The following is an 18,335-nucleotide window of genomic DNA, read 5'->3' as shown; positions in this document are numbered from 1 at the left end:
TAGACATTAACCACTTTTTATTTTACACACAGAGACGGATCATGTAGATCATATAATTTGTTGTTTAATTAGTTAAAACCTGCATTTCCCACTAGCGGGGATGTTTTGCATGTTTCAGGGCAACAAAAGTGTCACCTTTTTGTGCCCTGACCAGTTTGCTTCCTTGGTCTCTGTCTCTCTACCATTTGGAACACATCCCATGCCAGTAGGCTTGTGATGCTCAGCGAGCCAGCGTCAGTAATTAGTGTCCGTCACAATGTTCTCCGCCAGCCGCAGAGATGCACATAGAACCTAATCTTCGGTGCATCAGGACTTATGAAAGGATTGACTCACCCAGGAATGGAAAGGAAATAACCACTATACTCCCCAATTAGAGAGAGAGAGAGAGAGAGAGAGAGAGAGAGAGAGAGAGAGAGAGACTACATCCAGTGGAGTGAGGGATGACAGATCAGGAAGATGTGCCACCCCTACCCTGCTTTGTTTGTTTATCTTTCATTTCATATTCATTTGTCCTTTGTCTAGTCTATCTGTTTGTATTCATCAGCGGCCTCCCGGTGGTAGGCTGGAGTGGTGGGGTTAGGCGTGTTTGTGTACTGTGCCTGTGTGTTTAAGTGGTCCTGGAGTGGCCACGTCTTTTCACACTGAGGTCAACTGCAGATGGATTGAAAAGGCTTTTAGAGTACAACTGGGTATATGTCATATTACCAACCAAAACGCACATCAAGCACCACTGCTGTGCGTCATGTGAGGGTACATTTAAATATGTACTGGTGACTGTGTGCCCGTGGGGTCAGGCAGAGTGGTAACATTTATGCCTGACTGTGTGTTTGTGTCGTTAAGTGCTGTTGGTTGATTATGTGTTTTGTGAAAGATCATGGTGACGTGTGTGTGTGTCGATTGGTCGAAATGTTATAACGTGTATTTTTCCATTTATAGACACATCACATGTGTTTTAATCAAATCAACTATATGCACTGAGCTTGTCGAATACTTTAAGCGCACAGTTTGATAATTAAGGCACACAAATGACTAAAGGGAGTCTAACCGCAATTGATTTGATTTCACCTCCATGCTGCAGCGACCACTACGGAACTTCAACAGTGTTTATGGCTCTGTCCATGTTGCTGAAGCTGCAATATAATTACAGCCATTTCTGACTGAAAAGGTATTTTACCGAAATCTCTAATTCCTTTAGGAAAAACATTCCCAATTCCCTCAGCTCTCTTTATCGCATTCATGTGACCACTAGGGCCTGACCTATAGCATATCATAATCACATCAATAAATTGGTTATAACAAACTCTGAACACGTGACAGCAAAATGGATGCAGATGACGTGACAAATAAACTCGGGGAATGTTTACTGGTTGCTCAGGTGGTAAAGGGGACGTCGGATACATTTGTGGAATAAATTTGACTAGTTGTGGAAAATACTGGCGATCAAGAAAAAGAAAGTAAGGAGCCAGCACTGTGTATATATTATGTGTGCCAAACATGTGCTGTTAGATTACAATATACATTTTCTGGCCATTTGGAGCAATGTAAACCACATTAAATGTCAGGTGGCAGGTAGGTAGCCTAGCGGTTAAGAGCGTAAACGAAAGGTCGCTGGAACGAATTCCCAAGCTGACCAGGTGAAAAATCTTTCGATGTGCCCTTGAGCAAGGCACTTCACCGTAATTGCTCTTGTAAGTTGCTCTGGATAAGAGTGTCTGCTAAATGATTAAAATGTATATAAATTATAAACGTACCAGACAGTGTTGTTGTAATGCTTTTTGTAAAGCCTTTTTTACAGCAAAGACTAAAAACAATTTACCGTTTATTACGCTAATTATTCGAGACGTTTTATTTGATTTTAAAACTGAAATGCTTTATTTGCATTTCAAAACATGAATGACTCATGCTGTGTGATGAAATGAACAAATTAATGATTGATTGATACAGAAGCCTATACAGGTATTGAAATATAGGCCTAAGTAAGTTATGGTATTAAGACTAAACAGGATGTGCTTTTTGGCCTACAGCTCGATGGTGGTTATACAAGGCTGTTATACCCTGCCTACTAATGATAATGATATGACTTTTTATTATAGTAATAGTAACAATAACAATAAGAAGGCGGTCAAGAAAAAGGAATGTTATGGCCTCCCGAGTGGCGCAGCGGCCTAAGGCACTACATCACAGTGCTTGGGGCATCACTACTGACCCGGGTTCAATCCTAGGCTGTCACACAAATGTCCGTGACCGGGAGTCCCATAGGGCAGCACACAATTGGCCCAGCTTCGTCCGGGTTAAGGGAGGGTTTGGCTGGGGGGGCTTTACTTGGCTCATCGTGCTCTAGCGACTCCTTGTGGCGCCTGCAGGCTGACTTCGGTCATCAGTTGTATGGTGTTTGGTGTTGTAAGGAGCGCGGTTTGGTGGGTCATGTTTCGAAGGATGCATGACTCGACCTTTGCCTCTCCCGAGCCCGTTGGGGAGTTGTAGCAATGAGACAAGATTGAAATTGGGAGAAAAAGGAGCATTATTATTAATATTTTTATTTGTAAAAGTATAAACAACACTAAATAAATTATAAGTAATACCAGAGAGGCTGTTGTAATGAAAAAAGTGTAAAGCCTTTATTACCACATAGCAAAGATTTAAAAACAGCCGAATTTGGTAAATTGTGGTTGCTCACGGAATCAGTAGGCTATTAAACAAACAGGATCTGTCTTATTTCAGTAGATATACACTACCTTTCAAAAGTTTGGAGGCACTTAGAAATTGTCCTTGTTTTTGAAAGAAGAGCACATTTTTTGTCCATTAAAATAACATCAAATTGATCAGAAATACAGTGTAGACGTTGTTAATGTTGGAAATGACTATTATAGCTGGAAACGGCTGATTTTTAATGGAATATCTACATAGGCTCATTATCAGCAACCATCACTCCTGTGTTCCAATGGCACGTTGTGTTAACTAATCCAAGTTTATCATTTTAAAAGGCTAATAGATCATTAGAAAACTATTTTGCAACTATGGTAATCAGCACAACCGTTTTCAGCTGTGCTAAAGAAGCAATTCAACAGGCCTTCTTTAGACAGGTTTGTGCCTTTCCAAATCATGTCCAATCAATTGAATTTACCACAGGTGGACCATAATCAAGTCGTAAAAACATCTCAAGGATGATCAATGGAAACAGGACGCACCTGGGCTCAATTTCAAGTCTCATAGCAAAGGGTCTGAATACTTATGTAGAGAAGGTATTTCTGTTTTGTATTTTTAATACATTTACAAACATTCTACAAACCGGTTTACACTTTGTAATTTTGGTGTATTGTGTATAGATTGCTGAGGATTTGTTTTTGTTGAATAAATTATAGAATAAGGCTCTAACAAAATGTGGAAAAGGTCAAGGGGTCTAAACAATTTCCGAATGCACTGTATATTTTTTGCGGTCGACCAACAGCCTACTGACAAAACAATCAACCTGTCGACTAAATGGGGTCGGCCCTAGTGTGTGTGAGCCAAGGTCTGCGAAACGTACGTGTGTGTGTGTTGGGGACATAGCCTCCTGGGATGGTTAAAAACAGCAGTGTTGCAGACATGCTTTATGACTACAGACAGCTACTGTTACCCTGCTGTCCAGACAGTCCAACTGGATCCCACCGCTCTCCCTTACACACGACCAGCCAGCAACTCTACTGCTGCTCTCCCCCTCAGCGACACACGTGTCAAACATGCACACACACGCAGACATTCCGGTACAAACACACGCACACACATCAGCTGTCTCTTCACCACAGGGCTCCAAACGCCAACATTTCATTAGGATGAGCAGAGAAAAGAATCTACCATTGTAAGTCTACCAGCCTACTTACGTGGGTTGGAGAAATGGATTGAGGTAGGGAGGGTGTTGAGAGCTCTAAAAAATGTTCTCTTTTTCTGTTGCCACTGGTGAAGAGAAGGGAAGGAGAGAGCCCCTATGGAGTACCTAGCATTCCCTAGGCTCATGGATAAATATTTGCGGTGCCATGTTGGGCCTGGCTGGCTATCTACCCGCCTCATGCACACACACACACACTTGTCTTTCACACACACACACACTTGTCTGTCGCACACACACTCTCTCCTGTGCACCCTGTTTCACAGAACTGCACTCCTCTGAATTAACGTCCTAAGGTTACACATGGTAACTTTAAACACCCCAGGGGGGAGGAAGGAGGGAAGGGGGACTGGATTGATGGGATGCCACTTACATCTCTATTAATAATTACACTGTTTATTAGGAGGTCTCAGGACAGGGGTATGATCCGGGCATGTGGGGACACACACACACCAGTTTCTGCCTCCTTCATGGTATGATGTTCGCTAATAAGACGTTTGGTCAGCAGTTTTGTTTTCTCTTTGTCTACATTTCCTAAGAAGTTTGTCAATCAATCCCTTTGGGGCTCTAATCTAGTAACCAATATTTCTGACTTTGAGAAATCTGTTTTAGGTGAAACAAAGAAACAGGGGATGTGAAATAGCCTTCGAGGTACATGTTTTTCTTAGCCACAAATCTAGGATCAGATTACCCTCCCCTAACCTCAGTCTGCGAGTACAAACAATACTGACCCAAGATTAGTGTCTAGACCAGGGATGGGCAATTTTGATGGGGGTGGGGGCCCACAAAAAGGCTGAAATGCTGATGCTTGCGGGTGCTACATTGTGTGCAAAACATTTTAGCAGCCCACCTCTTGACAGCAGAGAAATGTGTTACAGTTAATTACATGCAATTCTACACATTTTGCCATAGGGTGGAGAAACATGTTGGCCATTTTTAATATGATATCTGATTGAGACTGACTAACAAAATCAATGGGGTCCCCCCCGAACGGTACATTTACCATGGTTACTAGGTTGAGATGGCTGGCTGCTAAACTGATTTACCATGGTTACTAGGTTGAGATGGCTGGCTGCTAAACTGATTTACCATGGTTACTAGGTTGAGATGGCTGGCTGCTAAACTGATTTACCAATCTCAAAAATGTTAGCTGACATGGGCTAATTGAGTGACTATCAGTGACTGACCTGACAAGAGAAAAACTGCTGATGCACAAACCAAGTTCTACGTTGCACCTTGTGTATTCTACTATTCTAACCTGCAAAAGTAAGTTGAGAACCCGACTGAGTTAAAAAATATATATATTTATAGTGTGTGTATATATACAGTGCCTTGCGAAAGTATTCGGCCCCCTTGAACTTTGCGACCTTTTGCCACATTTCAGGCTTCAAACATAAAGATATAAAACTGTATTTTTTTGTGAACAATCAACAACAAGTGGGACACAGTCATGAAGTGGAACGACATTTATTGGATATTTCAAACTTTCTTCTTGCCACTCTTCCATAAAGCCAGATTTGTGCAATATACGACTGATTGTTGTCCTATGGACAGAGTCTCCCACCTCAGCTGTAGATCTCTGCAGTTCATCCAGAGTGATCATGGGCCTCTTGGCTGCATCTCTGATCAGTCTTCTCCTTGTATGAGCTGAAAGTTTAGAGGGACGGCCAGGTCTTGGTAGATTTGCAGTGGTCTGATACTCCTTCCATTTCAATATTATCGCTTGCACAGTGCTCCTTGGGATGTTTAAAGCTTGGGAAATCTTTTTGTATCCAAATCCGGCTTTAAACTTCTTCACAACAGTATCTCGGACCTGCCTGGTGTGTTCCTTGTTCTTCATGATGCTCTCTGCGCTTTTGACGGACCTCTGAGACTATCACAGTGCAGGTGCATTTATACGGAGACTTGATTACACACAGGTGGATTGTATTTATCATCATTAGTCATTTAGGTCAACATTGGATCATTCAGAGATCCTCACTGAACTTCTGGAGAGAGTTTGCTGCACTGAAAGTAAAGGGGCTGAATAAATTTGCACGCCCAATTTTTCAGTTTTATACAGTTTTATATCTTTATGTTTGAAGCCTGAAATGTGGCAAAAGGTCGCAAAGTTCAAGGGGGCCGAATACTTTCGCAAGGCACTGTATATATATATATATATTCTCTCAACCAGCTTCATGAAGTGGAATGCTGGAATGCATTTCAATTAACAGGTGTGGCTTGTTTAAAGTTAATCTGTGGAATTTATTTACTTCTTAATGCGTTTGAGCCAATCAGCTGTGTTGTGACAAGGTAGGGGGGTATACAGAAGACAGACCTATTTGGTAAAATACCATGTGCATATTATGGCAAGAACAGCTCAAATAAGCAATGAGAAATGACCGTTTTTATTTATTTATTTCACCTTTATTTAACCAGGTGGGCTAGTTGAGAACAAGTTCTCATTTACAACTGCAACCTGGCCAAGATAAAGCAAAGCAGTGTGACACAAACAACAACACAGAGTTACACATGGAATAAACAAACATACAGTCAAATATACAGTGTGTACAAATGAGGTAGGATAAGGGAGGTAAGGCAATAAATAGCCCATAGTGGCGAAATAATTACAAACACTGGAGTGATAGATGTGCAGAAGATGAATGTGCAAGTAGATATACTGGGGTGCAAAGGAGCAAAATAAATAACAGTATGGGGATGAGGTAGTTGGATGGACAGTCCATCATTACTTTAAGACATGAAGAACAGTTATTCTGGAAAATGTCAAGAACTTTGAAAGTTTCTTCAAGAGCAGTAGCAAAAACCATCAAGAGCTATGATGAAGCTGGCTCTCATGAGGACCGAAACAGGAAAGGAAGACTCAGAGTTACCTCTGCTGCAGAGGATAAGTTCATTAGATTTACCAGCCTCAGATTGCAGCCCAAATAAATGCTTCACAGAGTTCAAGTAACAGACATCTCAACATCAACTGTTCAGAGGAGACTATGTAAATCAGCCCTTCATGGTTGAATTGCTGCAAAGAAACCACTACTAAAGGACACCAATAAGAAGAAGAGACTTGCTTGGGCCAAGAAAGACGAGCAATGGACATTAGACCGGTGGAAATCTGTCCTTTGGTCTGATGAGTCCAAATTTGAGATTTTTGGTTCCAACCGCCGTGTCTTTGTGAGACGCAGAGTAGGTGAACGGATGATCTCCGCATGTCTGGCTCCCACCGTGAAGCATGGAGGAGGAGGTGTGATGCTGAGGGGGTTCTTTGCTGGTGACACTGTCTATGATTTCTTTAGAATTCAAGGCACACTTAACCAGCATGGCTACCACAGCATTCTGTGACGATACTCCATCCATCTGGTTTGTACTTAGTGGTACTATCAATTGTCTTTCAACAGGACAATGACCCAACACACCTCCAGGCTGTGTAAGGGCTATTTGACCAATAAGGAGAGTGATGGAGTGCTGCATCAGATGACCTGGCCTCCACAATCACCTGACCTCAACCCAATCGAGATGGTTTGGGATGAGTTGGACTGCAGAGTGAAGGAAAAGCAACCAACAAGTGCTCAGCATTATGTGGGAACTCCTTCAAGACAGTTGGAAAAGCATTCCAGGTGAAGCTGGTTGAAAGAATGCCAAGAGTGTGCATAGCTGTCATCAAGGCAAAGGGTGGCTACTTTGAAAAATCTAAAATATATTTTTATTTGTTTAATACTTTTTATGGCTACTACATGATTCCATGTGTTTTTTCATAGTTTTGACATTTTCACTATTATTCTACAATGTAGAAAATAGTAAAAATAAAGAAAAACCCTTGTGTGAGTAGGTGTGTCCACATTTTTGACTGGTACTGTATATATTATAATAATAATAATATATATTTTAAATTAAACTGAGGGCCTTCAAAAGGGCGCCGGCCGCCGAATGCGTCAAGACTCTGGGGCTGGATGGAGCCCCATGCTGCCTTGCCTGTCTTTATGTTAGTAAATCACTTCTCTGAACTGAACAGTATTTATTCTGCAGCCTTCTACGAATACTTTGGCAGAAACGTGGAAGAGAGGGAGAGGCGGAGCGAGGCTTGATGTCCAAACTGTAGAACACAGGTCGTAGATAGGCCTTAAACTTCGGGCCCAACAACACGGTGATCTAACGTGTAAGGTGGGCATTAGAGGTTTACACAGATCCACCTGTACCCAGGACCCAGCCCGGGAAGGGCCCATACAGATCAGCGACTGCTGCAGAAGGGAGAGGGAGAGAGACATTTGATCATTTATGCTGCTGCTCTTGCTTTTCACGAGAGTGGAGCGTGGTGAGTGTTATCTAATCAATGGATGCAATTCAAATGATGGAAGGAGAGGCTACAATGATCAAGAGCCGACAGGTAGGCTGCTACATAATATCCCGAATGGAGTTGTTACACAGTAGAAGGAGAAAGGACGTGCACTGTTTTACCCACTACCCTTTGCTCTTGTTGGCTTCCCCCTCTCCCATTCTGGAGCCAGGGACAGGACGTTCTTAACAGATCAGGACGCGCGCGCACACACACAGTCACACACCCACATGCTTTCTCATTCCCATTCCCCCTCAAACAAATGCCAACGCAACAAGTCCCTATCCTCCATTCGGTATTGGTACACAGCCACACCCACCCATAGCTTTTACTGCATACTGCAGGCCTTACCTGCTCCACAGCACAGCACATACATCTCCCAGCTATCTCACACACACACACACACACACACACACACACACACACACACACACACACACACACACACACACACACACACACACACACACACACAGAGAGACTGCATTTCTCACTCGCTATATCTCTCTCTCTCTGCTCTTTGCACTGGTCCCCTCTTCCCTACTGGCTTTCATAAGACACTCTCTTTGCTTGGCAGAGGCCTTCCTATGGTGATGCACCCCCCCACCCCACCTTGTGTGTGCGTGCTTACTGTGGCTGCAACATTGTGAGTTTTAGTACGCACATTGCACAGGTTCAAATCCCTAAGAAGATATGTATACACTCATACATACTCACATTCACACACCTGCCTAAATGAACATTATATAACTTGACAGCCGTGAAGTAATTGGCAGTGAGTCAGAGGGGAGAGTGAGTGAGTGAGTGAGTGAGTGAGTGAGTGAGTGAGTGAGTGAGTGAGTGAGTGTGTGTGTGTGTGTGTGTGTGCGCGCTATGGGCTCCCCGTTTCAGCCAGTGTCAGACTACTAAGTACAGTGACCCTACACAGACAGACAACTTACTCAGATAGACAAGACACTAGAGTGATCCACAGACCTGTGTGTGACATACAGAACAAGGCATTACATCTTAATAAACAACTTGTATTAAGTGAGCGGTCGCGGACACTGACTCACAGAGTGACAGATGCAAGGGTGACACACACACACACACACTCAAATCAATCTACTTAAAGGCACAGGAAACAGGGTGTCTTATCCTTAATGAATCGCTAAAGTGAGCCGTGACAGAAAAGGACATTGACAGCCCCAGACAGGCAGACGAACACACGCAGACACCCACCAAAACACACGCACTACAATGACTGCTCCAACAAATGAGCCATCACTGCCCCAGACAGACTGACAGGAGGACAGAAATAGAGAGGGAACTGTTTATTGGCCAGTCAGTGGCAGAGGCAGGTCGTAGCCCCATCTTGGCTTCAGAGTTAAGGAGCCTGCAGAGAGGAACAGTCACACTCACACACAGACTCCCGCAGGCATCATCACATCGATTAGATCTCAGAACGGAAAGGCAACTCAAGGAAATGAATGAGATCGATAGACAAGCAGAGAGCGGGAAGGAGAGAGAGAGAGATCTGATTACAGTAGAAAGGAAACGCTTCCTGTCTGGTCTGGTTGCATATGACTGCACCGATGTCAGTGGTTAGTGTGTGTGTGTGTCTGGGTTCGCATTTAGATCTAGAATAGCAGAAGAGGATGCACCTACAAGCCTAATGGATTGGTGCATGTTTAGTAATAGTCTGTTTGGTCTAATGTGCCATCCATATAATCCTCTGTAAATCCCAGTCACTGTCTCCTCAGACACTCTGTGTCTAGACGCGCGTGTGTATGTGTGTGTGCCCACACCAATATGTGTGTGTTTGTGTGCGTGCCAATGCGTTCCCTGTCTCCCTGGGTCCGTTGGGCTGATTGTTGGTACGGCTCTCTCAGGCTGAGCTGCACTGGCTGCTGTTGTTAGCTGGCACCATCTGTGCCGGGACGCTAAATATAGCTCTGCACCAGGAAGAAGAAGAAGAATGAGGGGGGGGCTCTCACCAGAAATATAGACGAGACACTTTTTTTTTTCATTAACAGTTAGAGAGCAGGCCTGGGAAATTTCAGGGAACAAGAGAGTCCTTTCTCTCAATCGGTCACCATTCATCACTGTGTTTATTTGATGTATCTGCCATGCGGCCAGCCCCCAGCAACCTTTCCTCCTATTTTAAACTGCCCTTTAAGGACGATGTTAAAAACATGATGATTAATATACACCTACAGTACATACTTGTCACATGTGACTGTTAGCTACCCCTAATAAAGGGATAATCGACCGATGGAGAGGAAGACGTATTAGAGTCGTGTTATGGTGTGCATTTTCAGTCCTTTTTCCTTTCCGTAGTCTAAATATCCTCTGTCAGTACGACCCTCGCAGGCATTATCAATCGTACAATAGGTTCCATAACAAAGACAAGTGTTGATGACCTTTTCTTAGTGACGTACTTGCTCTGGTTTTGTAATAAGATGGGGAAAAGACTATATTACCCTAAAACAAAACATGTACGCACACACACACACACATTCTCTCTCTTGTCCAACCTCTCTCGCTCTGTATTTCTCTCTCTCTCTCTGTATTTCTCTCTCTCCGTATTTCGCTCTCTCCATATTTCTCTCTCTCTCTCTCCGTATTTCTCTCTCTCTCGCTCCGTATTTCTCTCTCTTTCCGTATTTCTCTCTCTCCATATTTCTCTCTCTGTATTTCTCTCTCTCTCTCTCTCTGTATTTCTCTTTCTCTCTCTGCATTTCTCTCTCTTTCTCTTTCTCCGTATTTCTCTCCCCGTATATATCTCTCTCTCCGGCGGTCTCACACATTCCATCCCTCTGTTGAACTTCGCCATATATATTTCATTTGAGGACACAATATTCCCCTGTGGATAAACAGACATAGATATTTTATTTGTAGATTTGCAAACAATGTTGGTGATAAAGTGTGGTAGTCAGTAGATGAATGTCATAATATTTTGTTCATCTTCGTATCATATTCTGTTGTCTACTGTTCTTCTAACCCAACCATTTCCTCTGCTTCCAGAATGCTGATGTCTATGCCCTGGCCTTGGAATTATGGGGGGGGGGATTACAGGAGACTTGGAGATCCCTAAGCTCCTCATCCTTTTGTGACAACCAATGGGAAGAGAGAGGAGTTGGACTGGTCACGCCCCTGAAGCACTTTGGAAAGACTGATGGAAAAACTTTATTTTGTTGCTTTCAGTTTATTGGTTGTGATACCAATGGGGATGCGTGCCCGATTCTAGCCCGTGAAGGGAGGACTCTCAGCCAATAAGAGAGAAGAATAAAGACTGACTGCGGACCGGGAGCCAATGATATTTTTCGATCATCAACCTAAATGAAAACACAATTAACCAATCAAAAAGCAGGATTTCCTCTAATGATGGCTGAATATACATAGTATTATAAGGAAATATATAGAAGTATATATCTTTTCAAAAGTGCCTCATTTTTTGATTGTAGCCATTTTACAAAGAACTTAGCATTGACTAAGGAACTGAAGAAGCTTCAGTTGTTGTGCTCCTTTTGAAGTAGAATATGTTGTGGCGACCAGATGTAACGGACAAAGAAGAGAGCACTGGTACTGGTATATATTTTGAATAATAATGATGATGATGATAATAATAATAATAGCAATTAGCTGGCCTGACTGTGTTACTGTGAGAGATGTTAGCGGCATAGCTTCTAATGACTTTATGCTCACCGCTTCAATGTAGCTGACAGATGTTTCTCTCTCTCTCCACTCTCTTTCAATATCTCTATCTCTCTCTGCCCACACCTCTCATCCAAGAATGCAGAGTTATTCTATATCACATATCAACATGCTCACATACTACACAATATGCTCTGGTCAATATGTATTTAATGCACAGAGAGACACTTGGCACTTGTTGCCGAATAAAGACAACTAAAAAAAACAATTGTATGGAACTATATTTAACCATAAATAGTTCTTTCAAATACTTGTATTAATTATAACACAGAAATAGATTACTCCACAATGTCCGTAATCTTAGCCTATCTATACTGAACAAAATATAAAACGCAACATGTAAAGTGTTGGTCCCATATTTCATGAGCTGAAATAAAAGATACCAGAAATGTTCCATACACACAAAAAGCTTATTCTTTAGCTCCCGAGTGGCTCAGGGTTCTAAAGTACTGCATCTCACTACAGACCCTGGTTTGATTTCAGGCTGTGTCACAACCGGCCGTGATTGGGAGTCCCGTAGGGCGGCGCACAATTGGCCCAGCGTTGTTCGGGTTAGGGTTTGGCTGGGGTAGGCCATCATTGTAAATAAGAATTTGTTCTTAACTGACTTGCCTAGTTAAATAAAGGTGAAATAAAACATTGATAAATACATCTCTAAAATTGTGTGCACAGATTTGTTTACATCCCTGTTAGTGAGCATTTCTCCTTTGCCAAGATAATCCATCCACCTGACAGGTGTGGCATATCAAGAAGCTGATTAAACAGCAAGATCATTACATAGGTGGACATTGTACTGGGGACAATAAAAGGCTACTCTAAAATGTGCAGTTTTGTCACACAAGAAAATGCCACAGATGTTTCAAGTTTTGCCCAATTGCAATTGGCGTGTTGACTGCAGGAATGTCCACCAGGGCTGTTGCCAGAGAATTTAATGTTGATTTTTCTACCAAAAGCCGCCTCCAATGCCGTTTTAGAGAATTTGGTAGTTTGTCGAACCAGCTTCATAACTGCAGACCATGTGTAACCACACCAGCCCAGGACCTCCGCCTCCGGCTTTGTCACCTGCGGGATCATCTGAGACCAGCCGCCCGGACAGCTGATGAAACTGGGAGTTTGCACAACAGAACAATTTCCTCACAAACGTCTCAGGGAATCTCATCTGCGTGCTCTTCGTCCTCACCAGGGCCTTGACCTGACTGCAGTTTGGCGTCGTAACCGACTTCAATGGGCAAATGTTCACTTTCTATGGTCACTAACACTCTGGAAAAGTGTGCTCTTCACTGATGAATTCCGGTTTCAACTGTACCAGGTAGATGACAGACGGTGTGTATGGCATCATGTGGGTGAGCGGTTTGCTGATGTCCATGTTGTGAACAGAGTGCTCCATGGTGGCGGTGGGGTTATGGTACTGACAGGCATAAGGTACAAACAACAAACACATTAGCATTTTATCGATGGCAATTTGAATGCACAAAGATACCGTGACGAGATCCCGAGGCCCGTTGTCGTGCCATTCATCTGCCTCCATGTCCTCATGTTTTCAGCATGATAATGAACAACCTCGGGGATCTGTATACAGTTCCTGGACGCTGAAAATGTCCCAGTTCTTCTTGGCCTTTATACTCACCACACGTCACCCATTGAGCATGTTTGGGATGCTCTGGATAAACGTGTAGTCCAGACTACTTTACACAGCCATTGAAGAAGAGTGGGGCAACATTCCACCTGCCAAAATCAACAGCCTGATCAACTCTATGCGAAGGAGATATGTCGTGTTCCATGAGGCAAATGTTGGTCACACCAGATACCGACTGGTTTTCCATTTTTGTTCAGTGTTGTAATTATAGAATCACCCACGTTTGGTAGGCTATACTGTTTCATGCAATACTTTATGGCCATGGGCATGGTTGTTCATGCAGTGGTTACAATGTGCCACTGTTCAAACGTTGCTATAAGGCCTTAAAAGGTCAGCAGCAAAGCCGCGGGAGCAAACGAGTTTGGTACAGGGACAGACAACATTTTTTACATGCAAATCTGATTGGATACAGCATTTGATAATTGAAATATCAGCCTCATTTTAACTTCCAAAGTTTCTTTTTTCTTTCTGAGGGCAAATCAGGGACTTTTCCGGGTACAGGGAACAAGCTACCAAAATCGGGGACTGTCCCAGGAAATTGGGGACTGTCCCGGGAAATCTGGGACATCTTGTCACGCTAGTCCATAGGGATAAAAGAGGTGCTAACAATAGCCCTTGCTAATGTTGGCTTACCTAACGTCTGGCTTTGATAACATGGCGTGCCTCGCTTGTGTGGGCAACATGCTAACTTTAGCCTAGTTAGCAAAGTATTCGGTTCTGAGGCATAGATAGGGCCACAACCCTCATTTATGTTTCTCAGTTGCCGTCTTTCTCTCTCTCTCTCTCTCTCTCTGTCTCTCGCTCTCTCTTTAGCTCTTACTTTAGACTCTTTCTGCTATGCATTAGCACTTAAGTACCTGTCTGCCTGTCTGTCTGTCTATATGTCTGTTCCTGTCTTTCCCTTCAGCGCTATGAGGGAAAAATATATACAGTCTATTTTCCTCTTATTTCTCTATTATTAGCTGTTCAATATTGTGTAAACTTAAGGTACCCTGCCCTGATTGATGTGTCAATGATGTTCAAGGATGTAGTGACCCATGAAATGACTTGACCAATGGCCCCTACCTTCGTGTTTGTATTGGGTTCGTGCTGGCTGTTTTGGCCCCGTGGAGGACTCCATTGAGGACCTCATCTATGGATGGCCGTATCAGTGCCAAAACAAAAATACGTTTTGACTCTTTGACAATATATTAAATAGCTAGCTACAAGTTCAGACCTTTTCTGTTTTCTTCTTGTTTGTTAAATGCTATTATAACCTTCCCTCCGCTCTCGTTTGATTTTGCAAAAAAAAAAAAAAAAACTGTCTTGGAAGTTTGAGAGACATCTTGCCTCATTAGTTTGCCTCTGGGACACGTATGAAAGAAAGGGGTGAGAGGAAGCACTTCTGAAATGACTTCATGAACAATACTTACCATAAGTTGCCAATATGAGCCATCACAGAAAGAGAAAACACCATTCAAAGAGAACCACGTTTCTCTGTCCACGTTTCACTACCAGCACATATGTATATTCCGACAGTCAGTCCAAGGTGTCTGCCTCGTGCACTTCGTCCTCCCTCTTGTCACATGACTGTCGGGACTCGTAGAATAACAAAGCAGCTTTATTGCTACCAGATTGGGATCTGTGGTCAGGGCAATTGGCCATAATGGTTTCTAATGCAAAGGTGAGATTAGGAAAGTAGTTGGTTTCCAACCTCACTGTGCCGGGTTTGTTTCTAATGAGGGTTCACTGCAAGGCGCAACCAGGCAGTGATACGAGCACAACTTACACATTACAACACAAACAGTAAATAGTGTCAATGTTTCCAAAAGGTTTTGGGGAATGTTTTATTTTGTTATATAATGACTCCACAATCTTCCAAACTGAAGCCAGAGAGTTCACTCTGAAATCAAAGTTAAGTCTGATGCTTTCTGGCCTCAAAAGTGGACAATGGTCATGAACCCAGTCACTGTTGAGGTCTGAAAGCATCAATATATATGACAAACTTTAACTTTGGAGTGAACTATCACTTTAAAGAGCTACTGAACATACCGATTGACACCTGTGTTTTTCTGTTGCTCATTAGAAAAACAAGGTTTCCTGACCGATTCCGCGTTTGGTTAATGATGTTTGCCCCCGTAGACACTAGACGGGAAGCCTATTTCACTTCCTCAAAATCCTCAGAATTAATTTAACATAACTCAAGAAATCTGTAATTAGTTTTGATGTTTTGCCGCGGATGTTTTAGTCATGCATTTTTACATCTAACTAAGGTGTTTGGTGCAGTATTTCTCAAGTTTAAAAAATGTGTGGCGTGCTGGGCAGGTTTGTCTCACTGTGTACGCTATTGGATAGAGAGCAATCACTGCAGCTGTTCACAGCCATGTTAGGGGGCAAATGGACATCATCAAATCAAAACCCAAACTTTATTTAGCCGTTGTGACGCACGGATGTTCCAAACCCCGTTCTAGACCAGACTGACTTTATGACCAAAATGATCCTATATACACCTTGTAGTCAATTTTGACACAAGAATGAATGTTTCTGACTCATCTCAATGCCGTATGAGCCATTTCCAAATGGATTTGTTTCTTTTTCAAATGAAATTAATGAATGGTGATCATGTATAATGAACTTTATTTGGGAGAATTCAGGGGTTCGGGGGAGGGGGTGTTAAGCTTAATTGCTGTTCTCCATGACGATAGGGGGGGGGGGGGGTTCTAGAGGATGTGAAAATACACATTTTTCCTATCTACAATTCTAAATGGGAAATTCTGATGCTCTTTGACTGTGATGTGACAATTTCACTTTTGTTGCTTGAGAAGAAAAAACGACAACAACAACAAAAAGATCTAGGAGTTGTCCTTTGATTAAAGGTAATGATCTGGTTAAAAGAGGAGTTGTCTAGATGTCTGTGCGGAGGGACAGATTGAGACAAAGGGAATCAAGGCAAAGTGACGGGCACAGACAGTTATAAAGGCAGGCGTTGGTACCGGCATACTGTACTGTAGTGACAGACACACAAACACGCACAATCACACTCATAAAGGCTTTAACAAGCATAATCAAAACTGTTTCATGATTAGTTACCGTAAACAAAAAGCCTCTATTAGGCATCTCTCTCCCCAGTGATAAGATCGATGTGACTATGTAGTGGCAAGATGCCAACAGAGTTTATCACTTATCTCATTGGAATTATGACCAATTGCTTTGTTTGTGCCTGGGAAAGGCTCTCTGTGTGTGTGTGTGTGTGTGTGTGTGTGTGTGTGTGTGTGTGTCACACACTCTCTCTCTCAGGCTCTCTCACTCACAATTCAATTAGTTTCAATGGGCATTATTAGCGAGAAAAGTCGGTATCTTTCATGTCTCTCCCTCTTTCCACTCACTCTTTCTTTGCCTAATGAAGTCTATGTTGTGATGATTCTCTGTGTCTGTCTCTCCCAGATGGCTTGGTAACTCAACCCCAGGTTATATGTGCACCAAATCCCCATTGGGATGAATAGGAATGAGAACACAACACACACACACACACATCTGTATGAACATGAAACAGATGCTCTCACTCTCTCTCTGCCCTGCCCATGAATAGGATGGAATATGGGAGAAAAGGGCACATATCATCACCAGTATGTATTAGGGGAATATGAGGCTGAAACCGCTTCACCAGAAGGCCAATGAAAACCATGTAAGTACACTGTATCTGTAGTCTATTCACTGTGGCCCTGACCCTATTGCTCTTTTCTTGTAAGCTGGCTCTTGTTCCCTCTCACCTAACGCCTCCTCTATGCTTCCCTCAGGGCATGTTTAGCCTTGTTAGACTTACATGTGAACCTTGTAGTCTAACCTCAGACACAGGAGCGTGGATCTTAGGGGGGGGGGGGGGGGGGGGGGGGGGGGGGGGCATGTCCCACTCAATGTTAAACAGACGTTAACAGAGACGCTAAAAAGCCAGAAAGCCTGGTGGCTTGGCCCTAGGTGAAGAAGTAAGCTGTACTGAAGCTAAGCGCTAGCTAACCGCTAACCACAAACACACTGCTTCACTCTGTTAGGGCTGCTCTTACGTTACAGCGACCATTGTTGATGTAACGTGACAGGACAGGACAGTAGAGTAAAGTCTTTCAAAGAGCCAAGCTGTGAATGAATGGCCTTTGAGATGGATGGATGAGAAGGGATGAGAATATGGCACTTGGAGCCTCCACATCAGAAAGAAAGAGGTAGAGAGGGATCGAGTGAGTTGGGAACTTCCGCCATCTGGTCATCATGGAGACGCAGAGTCAATGACCATGTTCCGTTGCCTCCGCGGCAGTGCCACAGTTCACCCCTCCCATGAGAGATAGAGAGAATATTCTGGGATGGCGCCAAGGAGAGGTGGTAGAGGACAGCAAGTTTAGATGGGCTCCGGGCACAGACAGCCACGTCATAAACCTAGAGGAAACGAGAGATAGAGGGAGGGGGGACGAGAGGTAAAGAGAAATGAGGGAGGGGAAGAGAGGGAGTGACAGAAACGGAAAGAGGGAGGGAGAGAGAGAGAGCAGCTTTCCTCGAAGGCCAGAAGACAACAGGTGGATCTGTGGCTGTGAACTCTAGTTGCAAAACTAGGTAGAAGGACACACCCTCTGTAAAGCAGCGTCCAAAAGCATTAAACACATAGTTTCCATGTGTTTGACCGTTCCATTCGCGCTGTTCCAGCCATTATTAAGCGCCGTCCTCCCCTCAGCAGCCGCCACTGGTCTCAGCCACGTGTTCGGGTGACGGACAGGAGCATGCGGATCCACACACATGCATACAGACTAGACATTGTAGGGCTTGGGGTCCACATGACACACAGACAACAG

The 18,335-nt window shown here is 43.4% G+C and overlaps 1 protein-coding gene across 5 annotated transcripts in view; it reads left to right on the top strand.

The window, feature by feature from the left end:
• Nucleotides 1-18,335, top strand: part of LOC139416085 (insulin receptor substrate 1-B-like) — a 79,393-nt gene that overhangs the window by 41,643 nt on the left and 19,415 nt on the right. The window contains exons 4-5 of one of the 5 annotated variants that reach the window (XR_011635055.1): nt 11,196-11,631; nt 11,814-14,729. The exons of 1 other annotated variant lie outside the window; for it this stretch is intronic. Coding sequence is in view for 1 of the 4 variants with exons in the window: in XM_071164349.1 (XP_071020450.1) it covers nt 11,196-11,203 (8 nt within the window). In the remaining 3 variants the exon portion in view is untranslated. Of the gene's footprint in view, nt 1-9,076; nt 9,773-11,195; nt 14,834-18,335 lie in introns of those variants that run through there. 3 more of the 5 variants (XR_011635056.1, XR_011635057.1, XM_071164349.1) reach the window with 3 other exon arrangements.

This window comes from Oncorhynchus clarkii, chromosome 9 (genome assembly GCF_045791955.1).
Source record: "Oncorhynchus clarkii lewisi isolate Uvic-CL-2024 chromosome 9, UVic_Ocla_1.0, whole genome shotgun sequence".
Taxonomy (NCBI): Eukaryota; Metazoa; Chordata; class Actinopteri; order Salmoniformes; family Salmonidae; genus Oncorhynchus; species Oncorhynchus clarkii.
The sequence above is the reverse complement of the archived record's forward strand: the minus strand, read 5'-3'. Positions and strand labels throughout refer to the sequence as shown.